Source organism: Mandrillus leucophaeus, unplaced genomic scaffold (genome assembly GCF_000951045.1).
Source record: "Mandrillus leucophaeus isolate KB7577 unplaced genomic scaffold, Mleu.le_1.0 Scaffold88, whole genome shotgun sequence".
Lineage (NCBI taxonomy): Eukaryota > Metazoa > Chordata > Mammalia > Primates > Cercopithecidae > Mandrillus > Mandrillus leucophaeus.
This window is the reverse complement of record NW_012109585.1, coordinates 5,749,365-5,759,087: the sequence shown is the minus strand read 5'-3', so window position 1 is coordinate 5,759,087 and position 9,723 is coordinate 5,749,365. Positions and strand designations below refer to the sequence as shown.

At 46.7% G+C, this 9,723-nt stretch overlaps 1 protein-coding gene across 2 annotated transcripts; it reads left to right on the top strand.

Annotated features, from left to right (window-relative positions):
• Window positions 1-487: 487 nt before the first annotated feature.
• On the top strand, window positions 488-8,976 carry IL4 (interleukin 4). 2 transcript variants are annotated; one of them, XM_011969262.1, is made up of 4 exons: window positions 488-689; window positions 957-1,004; window positions 6,173-6,349; window positions 8,784-8,976. In XM_011969262.1, exons 1-4 carry the CDS (start codon window positions 555-557, stop codon window positions 8,883-8,885), a joined length of 462 nt encoding a protein of 153 aa, XP_011824652.1. In that variant the 5' UTR covers window positions 488-554; the 3' UTR covers window positions 8,886-8,976. The 2 variants fall into 2 exon arrangements, with proteins under 2 accessions (XP_011824652.1, XP_011824653.1); XM_011969263.1 differs by lacking the exon at window positions 957-1,004 and having other exon boundaries at window positions 490-689.
• Window positions 8,977-9,723: the final 747 nt, after the last annotated feature.

Sequence of the window (9,723 nt, the reverse complement as noted above, 5' to 3'; positions counted from 1 at the left end):
TCCCTCTACGCAGAGAAAGAGCCCCAGATCAGCTTTTCCACGACAGGACAGTTTCCAAGATACCACCTGTACTTGGAAGAAGCCAGGTTAAAATACTTTTCAAGTCAAACTTTCTTGATATTACTCTATCTTTCCCCAAGAGGACTGCATTACAACAAATTCGGACACCTGTGGCCTCTCCCTTCTATGCAAAGCAAAAAGCCAGCAGCAGCCCCAAGCTGATAAGATTAATCTAAAGAGCAAATTATGGTGTAATTTCCTATGCTGAAACTTTGTAGTTAATTTTTTTTAAAAAGGTTTCATTTTCCTATTGGTCTGATTTCACAGGAACATTTTACCTGTTTGTGAGGCATTTTTTCTCCTGGAAGAGAGGTGCTGATTGGCCCCAAGTGACTGACAATCTGGTGTAACGAAAATTTCCAATGTAAACTCATTTTCCCTCGGTTTCAGCAATTTTAAATCTATATATAGAGATATCTTTGTCAGCATTGCATCGTTAGCTTCTCCTGATAAACTAATTGTCTCACATTGTCATTGCAAATTGACACCTATTAATGGGTCTCACCTCCCAACTGCTTCCCCCTCTGTTCTTCCTGCTAGCATGTGCCGGCAACTTTGCCCACGGACACAACTGCCATATCGCCTTACGGGAGATCATCGAAACTCTGAACAGCCTCACAGAGCAGAAGGTGAGTACCTATCTGGCACCATCTCTCCAGATGTTCTGGTGATGCTGTCAGTATTTCTAGGCCATGAAAACGTTAAGCTAGAGAAGTTGGAACTGGTGGTTGGTGGCAGCCCGGGGCACACAGCCAGGCTTCCCCTGTCACTCTTTTTTCTGAGGGTTTGTAGGAAGTTTCCTCAGTTGGAGGGAGTGAGAGATGCTCATCAAGGACTGCTCTGTCCAGTTGGAGGTTAACTCTGTCTCTTGCTCTCTCATTTCTGCCTGGACCAAGACTCTGTGCACCAAGTTGACCATAACGGACATCCTTGCTGCCTCCAAGGTAAGAAGCCGTCCCACGGTCTGTTTTAGCAAATGGGGAGATCCATCCCCAAGTGTCTGAATAAGAAACTTGTCTAATGGAAAACAAGCAGGCCCAAATTAACTCTAAGGTGTTAGATGTTTTCAAAGAACGAGAAGTCTGATTTTTACTCTTAAGTGTGTTTTGGTCTTTCTGGTTTCACTTGATTTAGATGTGTAATAGAAAGCTTACATGCTATAGTCCTGACTCAGATCCTGGTCAAAGAAAAGCCCTCTTGGGTTTTACTTAGCTTTGGCATAGTGCCTGGAACGTAGGAGGCACTCAATAAATGCCTGTTGAATGGGAGAATTTTTCTGGCCCATACATTTCTGAAAAACCAAATACTCTCACAGAAACAGATATTGAGATGACAGGTTGAGGGAGCTTTCATTTTGTCTAAGAGACTTCCTATGGCAACAGAAAAGGTATCACCAGAGCCCCTCCTCTTCCACAGCCTGGCCACCTAACAGCCCTCTGGGTTCCAGGGCTGGCGGTCCAGGGCTCCTCAGCTTGCTCTGGCGGGCCGAATTCCCGTCCAGCTCGGTCCGGAACCATCCTGCTGGGCAGCGTCCAGCACATCCCTGCTTCCGGTTGCCTGGGCACCTCGCCTCTCTGCCTCCTGTGCTGCCTCACCCCCACCCCTCTATCTGTAGTGGGAGGAGATAGATTTGACAGCTGATAGTGCATTTTCTCTGACAAACACATGACTACAGCCGTATCAATAGTTTTGTGCATTTCAGTTCCTGTTTTCATGGAAACACACGGCTGAGAATGAAAGCCCCAAAGCCTCAATTTCACAGTGGTCTCCTAACTACTGCTTTCCATGCGAACTAGGGGGATGATTTGGCCAGCAGTGAAGCCCTGTGTGTTGGGCAGGGTCACGCCCTGGCACCCAGGCCATAGAACAGGGCCCATCCTGCTTCATGAGGGAAACTGCTCTTCGGGCCTTTATCTGGACTATCTCATTCATTAAACGTTATCCCAGGAGTTCAATACAGGATGAGATTCCTGAAGGGTAAATCCACACTTTGTTTTTTTTTTCTTTTGAGATAGGGTCTTGCTCTGTCACCCAGGCTAGAGTGCAGTGGTGCGATTTCAGCTCACAGCAGCCTCCACCTCCCAGGCTCAAGCTAACCTCCCACCTCAGCCTCCCAAGTAACTGGGATGACAGGTCTGCGCCACCACGCCTGGCTAATTTTTGTATTTTTGTTGTAAAGATGGGGTCTTGCCATTTCATTTTGCCCAGGCTTGTCTTGAACTTCTGAGCTCAAGCAATCCGTCCACCTCGGCCTCCCAAAGTGCTGGGATTAGCCACTGCACCTGGACAACAGTTTGTGTGTGTGTGTGTGTGTGTGTGTGTGTGTGTGTGTATATACACAAAATTTCTAAGTCCTTCCAACTGAGATGGCTCCTACTAGAAGCCAACAGTCCACCGGGTTGAGCACTGGGTCTCTGGAGGCCTGTGGCACTGCTGAGAAGGCTCTAACAAAGCCTAGGGAAGGGCCACCTCACTAGAAGTCAGGCCTGGAGGAAGGGTGAGGGTTGAGGGCCTGGAGGTGAGACTGCCTATGGTTTTAGACCCCGCTCTGCCACTGACAGCTGTGTGGCCGGCCTTCGGCACATCTTCACACCTCTCTGCACCTCAGTTTCCATGTGTGAAGATACGAAAGTGATTCTGAAGGTGATTGCAAGGTTGATTGGAATCCAGTTCTTGAGTTAGTGGAAAGTGTTATTGTGAGATGATATAACCCTGATTAAAAGCAAGGACACGTTGCAGAGAAGCGATGATTCTAAGAAGGAGGTGCCCAGGTTGGAAAGGATCAAACCCTCCAGGATGCTGAGCCTGGGGCTATCCATCTGGGCTGTTTCTGGAAGACCTCCAGGCGCAGGCGAGGACACCACTGCCCTCCCGTCCTTAACTCCCCTCTTCACTCAGTCCTCACTCACCTCCCTCTCACACACACAGACATCTCCTAGAACAATCCCCACTGCCTGCCTTTACTCTTACCTGTCTCATTCGCCTTCCCCGAACTTCATCCTCCTGGAGTTCTCAATCTCACTCTTCTACTCTTTTCTTCCCCTCGAAGATTCCGCACTGCTTACTTACATGTTAAGATATTGCAGAACAGTGAAATGTTGCTATTTTCAAAAACCTACACAGGTGGTATGCAGAGGAAAAGGTACTTCTTTGTGTTCCCAAAGAAAACATCTTTCCAAAATCCAGCCTATTGATTTTATTTCTTCGGGGGGAACAAGAATTTTAGTATCTCTAAGTTGGGTAGCATTCTACTCTTGGCAGTTGCTGGAAAGAAGGCACTGATCTAGGTCCTGAGCTTCACAGGTAACACCTGTTGGGGTGTCTATGAAGTCAAGGCGGTCTGAGGAACAGCAAAGTGGGAAGAAGCAAGCTGGCTGGTCGATGACGGGTTTCTTGGGTGGACGAGTAGATGGAGCTATTTCCTACTTACCAAAGAGAGCTAAAGTTCATAATTCTACAGAGAGTTCCATAATGAACCTCAAATATCTCCGTTTTTTGAAAGAGTTTCTCATATAGAGCACTAGCTGACTACCCTGGGCAGGATGGGAGATAATGAATGCAGTGCCAGTCAGGCTGGATTTGTATGGTCCTCAGTGAGGCTGGTCAAGAACCAAGTCAGAACTCTCACAGAGTCACTGCCACAGAAGAAATCTCCTAAGTGGCTGTTTCCTGACATTCCCGGGAGGGACAGACCTCCTTCTCAGTCACTCCCTAAGCAGTTCTGAACGGTGAGGTCAGCCAGGCTGTCAAAGTGCACTCCCTGAGCCACTGGCAGACACACTCAGCAGCCGGAGCTAGACAGGCAGGTAGAAGGAGTCCAGGGTCACAGCAGGGATGGAGTGTCGCCCCCTCGCTGCGATACCAGAGCAACTAAAACGTAAAGACCTTGCACTAAAGCTGCCCTTAGGATGTATTCTTTTAAAGTTTTTCCATTTAATGCAGACTCTTTTCACTTCTTATTTTATCCTTGTTTCCTTTAGAAAGTCCTTTGAAAAATATCTTTAGAGGATTTTTTTCCTATACTATGTGGCCATATATGGGTCAAAATTAAGTTAATTTCCAGGCTCCAAGCCAGCATTTCAGAAAAATCTCACCAAGGTTTGTGGGAAAAGAAGCAAAGGCTTTTTGGCCTTCTTGAAGCTCACTGTTCCCTCTGCAGCAGCATGCATGTCTGCCCACTTCCAGACACTCAGGTAGCATCTGCCGCCCCCCACCAGCCCCTGTGTCCCCTCCACCTCGACTCGCCCACAAAGCACAGAGAGGTCTGTTTCTTGGCTCCAAGAGCCCAAAAATACTGACACACTCTTATATTTCCAACTAGAATCAGGAACCAGGAGTGACTCTCAAGTCAGTTCATTAAGTAAATGTCTTTCCAACCGCTCTGCCCATGGGACGTCACGCCCCACAGAGGAAAGGGGAAGCTTCCATAGCCTGGGATTCTGGTGCCTCAATCTGGGTCTAGATCTTCCTGAAAAAAAACGCTAAAATATGAACTGCATTCCTAGAATGTAGCCTATATAAATAAGAGATGAACACAAAGATTTATATAGTTTACTCACTGCCACTTATTTACAGAAAGAGAAAGCTGCTGTAAATAAGGCAAATTACAATTGTAAAGGGGCCTGACAAATGACAGCACCACTATGCAATGTGTTTCTATGCAGCTCTCAAACCCATGTTCTCAAATACCACCAAAGGGCTTAGGAAATGCTTATAGTATATGCAAAGGGTAAAAAAGTTACAAAACAGTATCAACAGTTGATCCCTATTTTAAAAAGTGTTTTTTAAAGTGTGATGATATTTACCAAAATATTAACAGCAGTAGTTACCTCTGGCTGATGGGATGAGTGAATGTACTTTTGTTGAATATATAATTACCTTTATAGTAAATACACGTTACCTTGATCATCAGGAAAAAAAATGTAACTGTAAGAACTTGAAAGCTGCTTGGACAGTGCTGCTGATAGAAATCCCTGAGGATCTTGTCACTGTTCTGATTCAGAGGGTCTGGGTGGGGCAGGGGTGGTCTGAGATTCTGTATTCTAAGAAGCTCCCAGTGATGTCCATGATTCTGGTCATGGACCACACTTTTGAGTAGCAAGGGACCAGAGCATGTCGGGGCAGAGGCTGGGGATAGCTTTCTCTCAACTGGATAAAGGAACTAGGCTCAAGCTAAGAACCCTCTCCAAGTTCTGCATCTTTGTTCTTCAGTGAAAAATGAGAGGACAAACCAGTTCAGACCGAGACAAAATCCCTCTCCTGGGTTCCCAATGACTTGTCTCCCTGTGTGTCCATTCCCTTCTCTAAGGTTAAGGGCCCCAGGAAGAGCCATGTGGCCAGACCCTCACAGCTGCCAGCATTTCAGGGAGATTCTCACTCTGCACCATTTGGGGCCAAAAGGCCCCTTACAGAAACTGCCCAACGCTCAGCTCAATGGCACCTGCTCCCAGAGCCTCCCCTGATCTCCCAGGACACCTTTCCCCAATCTGTACACTTATCTCTTGCTGCCTGGGGTAATGTCTTAGCTCCTCACTTGGACCATGTGCTGCTCTCCTCCCCCATGGGGAGGACCAAACGGATAGTGCTGCCCAAAGCAGCAGAGTCCAGGCCAAAGGATGTGCCCTCATTTATTCAACAGGCATGCAGGATTTCCAGGGAAAGCTGGGTTTTAAAACCTTTGGGAACGAGAGCAGAACCTGACTGAGAGCTCATGTGGGCACTGTCCATAGCAGAATAGCTCATGGGGTATAGAGATACGGACGCGGAACGTGGGCTGTAGCGATAGATAGTCCTGCATTCTAGTCCCCACTGTGCCCTTTCCTTGTGGGGTGGCTTTATTCAGGTACCCTTTCAGCAAACTCCTCCAAGAGAAAGGAAACTGGGGGGTTCTGGGGAGAAGGCTGCTGCGTTTGCAATTGGGAGAGGTTGTTGACAGAGGTTTGTGACTGTGGCAAGCAGCCTTCCTTCAGTGGAATACTTGAAGACAGGTCTGTAGTTGAGCAAACTCACCTCCATTTGTCCCTCTGGAAAGAAGAAATCAAGAGGAAAAAATCTCTTTCCCATCCTCCAAATGGAGCTGGCACATGGCTATCTGTGGCATTTGTCTTTCCAGAACACAACTGAGAAGGAAACCTTCTGCAGGGCTGCGACTGTGCTCCGGCAGTTCTACAGCCACCATGAGAAGGACACTCGCTGCCTGGGTGCGACTGCACAGCAGTTCCACAGGCACAAGCAGCTGATCCGATTCCTGAAACGGCTCGACAGGAACCTCTGGGGCCTGGCGGGCTTGGTAAGCTGCACTGTATTCCTAGCAAGCTGGCAGCATGGCTCCTGGTGGACAGCAGCCTCACTTCTAAACACTCCTCCTTAGGAGCTGCAGCACCCTTGGTCAACCCATTCATTCATTCACTCATTCACTAAGTATTTGCTGAAGTTCCGTAAGTGCTGGGTGCGGTTCTAGGTGCTGAGGACGTGTCACTAAAGACACGCAGGCCAAGTCCCTGTTCTCGTGGGATGTTCTAGTGGGAGAGTTAGAAAAACAAACATGTAAAATGATGCCCAGTAGTGATACGTGCTACAAAGAAAAACATAGGAATAAAGAACATAAGGGTCATGGGGGAGGGGGCTGACTTAGGAGCTGATGACATTATCTGAGCAGATATTTGAATTAAGTGAGGGAGCAGGCCACATGACTAACTGGGGAGAGACCATTCCAGGCAGGAGGAGCTATGCAAAGGCCTTAGGATGGAAATGAACTTCCTGTATTTGAAGACCAGTAGGAAGGCCAGTGTGGCTGGATCACAGTGAGTGGAGTTTCTAGGACAGCAGATCACACAAGGCCTTGAGATTCCACCACGAGTATGGCAGGGAACACCTGCAGAGCTTTGGGCAGGGCAAAGACTGTACGATCTGATTTACGTGATTTAAAAGGGTCAGTCTGGCTACTGTGTGGTAAATAGGCTGAAAGGGGGAGGAATAGAAGCAAGATGGCCTGTTGGGAGGCAGTAAACCAGGCTAGAGATGATGGTGGCATGGACAGGATGGGAACAGTGAATAGATTTGGGATATGACTAAAAATAAAACCAGAAAGATTTGCTGACAGATCAGTTGTAAGGGGTAAGATACAGGGGAGGAAAAGATGACCTCTTCGTTCCTGCCTAAACCCCTCTGGCGATGGTTGGTACCGTTTATAGAGCGATGGAAGACTGGGGGCAAGGCAGGGCTGGAGGTTAAGCAGAAGATCAAGAGTTCAATTTTGTACATTGTACATGTAAGGTGGCTGTTGGACAGCCAAGTGAAGATGTTGAGAAGATGGTTAGAAAAGTCTGGAACTTAGGGGAGAGGTCAGAACTTGCAGTACAAAAAGGAGAGTCCTTAGATAGATGCTATTGAAAGTCTGAATGACAGAAAGGGAGAGATCAAAGGACTGAGCCTGAGATCAACACATGGAGGTCAGGAGAGGAGGATCCAGTAAAGGGGCCTGAGACTCCTCAGACCAGTGAGGCAGGAGAACACTGGAGAGTGGGCGGTATCCCAGGAGGCCGGTGAGGACACTCACGGAGGGAGGGTCGACTGTTTCAAATGTACTGAAAGGTCAGGTCAGGTGAGGACTGAGAAAGGCCCCTGGGTTTGACTGATGGAGGTCATGGGTGAGGCTGATGTAAATGGAGAAGCAGGAAGGAAAGTCCAGCTGGAGTGGGCTCACCGAGGATGGGGCGGTGAGAGAAGCCAAAGAAGGAACAGTGAGGGCAGAACACTCTTTGAAGGTGTTTAGCTATAAGGCTGCAGAGAAACTGAACCATGGCTGCAGGGCGGTTATGGAGTGAGGGAAGCTCTTTTAAGGTGGGGTGTATACCCAGCATGCTAATGCACCTGGGGGAACGGTCTGGTGGAGTAGGGAGAACTGAAGAGAGGAGAAAGCGGAGGAATCATTAGAGGGCAGAAGTCCTTGTGGCCCAGAGTGGGTGTTATCTAATATCGAGTGGAGGAATTAATTGGCTTTAGAAGAGAACAAGGACATGTATCCCTTCTTTGGGCCTATCACCTTGTAGACAATGGGATAGGTCACGGGATAGGAACTTGGCACAACACATGTTCTCTTTTAATTCTCTCCATTATCTTATGAAGCAGGCAAGTAGGCAAACAATTGTCCCGACTTTAAAAATAAACTGAAGCTTTTATAAATTAAGTAGTACGTTCTCAGCAATACAATTAATAAATGGTAGCGCTGAGATTCAAACTGAAGCAGTGGCCTGGGGGTAGCATCTGGAATCCTTCCCACCTTTAGGGCTGCTGTGCTGCAGTGCTGCTGTTTAATGACAGGAGGGCCACATGACTGAATCTCTCTCAGCAGTCCAGGCAGCCATGCAGAAGGCCCAGTAGAGCACGGGCAGGTCTGAGCCAGCACCTTCAAGTTCCACCCTCTGAGCAAGCACCTAGCTGTGACACACCTCTCCAGAGACTGCACTCCCCGCCGCCCTGCCCACCCCAAAAGCAGATAGGTAATGGTATACAGTAACCATTTCTAGAAGTGTAAGTAGTATGCACCCAAAACAGGCAACACCTGCTGGCCTAGTGATAGAGACGACTCCCAGTCAGGCTAGACTGGAGGCCTTGGTTTGGTAAGTGTTCAGGTGGCAAGTACCAGAGTAGGCTTGATCAAGTAGACAGGCAGGCAAGACAAATGCTTACCAATGCAAGCTAATTAAATGCTTCTTTTGTAGAACTCCTGTCCTGTGAAGGAAGCCAGCCAGAGTACGTTGGAAGACTTCTTGGAAAGGCTAAAGACGATCATGAAAGAGAAATATTCAAAGTGTCGGAGCTGAATATTTTAATTTATGAGTTTTTAATAGCTTTATTTTTAAAATATTTATATATTTATAACTCATCATAAAATAAAGTATATATAGAATCTAACAGCAATGGCATTTAAGGTATTGGCTATGTTTACTTGACAAATGAAATCATGGTTTGCAACTTTTGGGGAAATCAATTTAATTTACCAAGAGACTATAAATGCTGTGGGAGCAAAACAGGAAAGACCACTTCCCCCTCAAGGAGCTCCCTCTCGAGTTAGGGATATAATGCACAAGATAATTAAAGAATACAAGGCCACACAAGATGTAAATAAGACACTGTGGGTCCATGAGTGCTACGGATTACCATATATTTCTGAACAGAAAAGGTATCAACTGGATGTCTAAAATGTTCTTCCCCCATTGGCACAAGGATTGTTATACTGAGTCTACAGAAAAAAAGAAGTAATCCTTAGTACACCACATGGCTCTACAGTGAATGATATTTAAAGTCGTAATAATGTAAATTATCTTGACTCTCAAGTCTTAGAACCAACCAATAGACAAAGCACAGAAGACTTGATGATGATTAGAGAACAGACTACAAATTGCTATCCATGGAACAATATAAGAGCTATAGCTGGAAAAAGCTGGGAGGGGAAAGCAGAAGAAAAGAAAGAGAGGTGGGCACTGCTATCTCCAGCTTGCATGGAGAAGGGGGAGTTAAATAACACTGTCTACGGTGGATGGAACAAGAACACAAGGTTTAGGGATTTATCAAAATTACAAAGGTAATAGAAGAATGAAAAATAATTTACTATAAAAATTTGGAAGAGGTAGAATAAATTAGGTAAATTTTCTTTCTTCA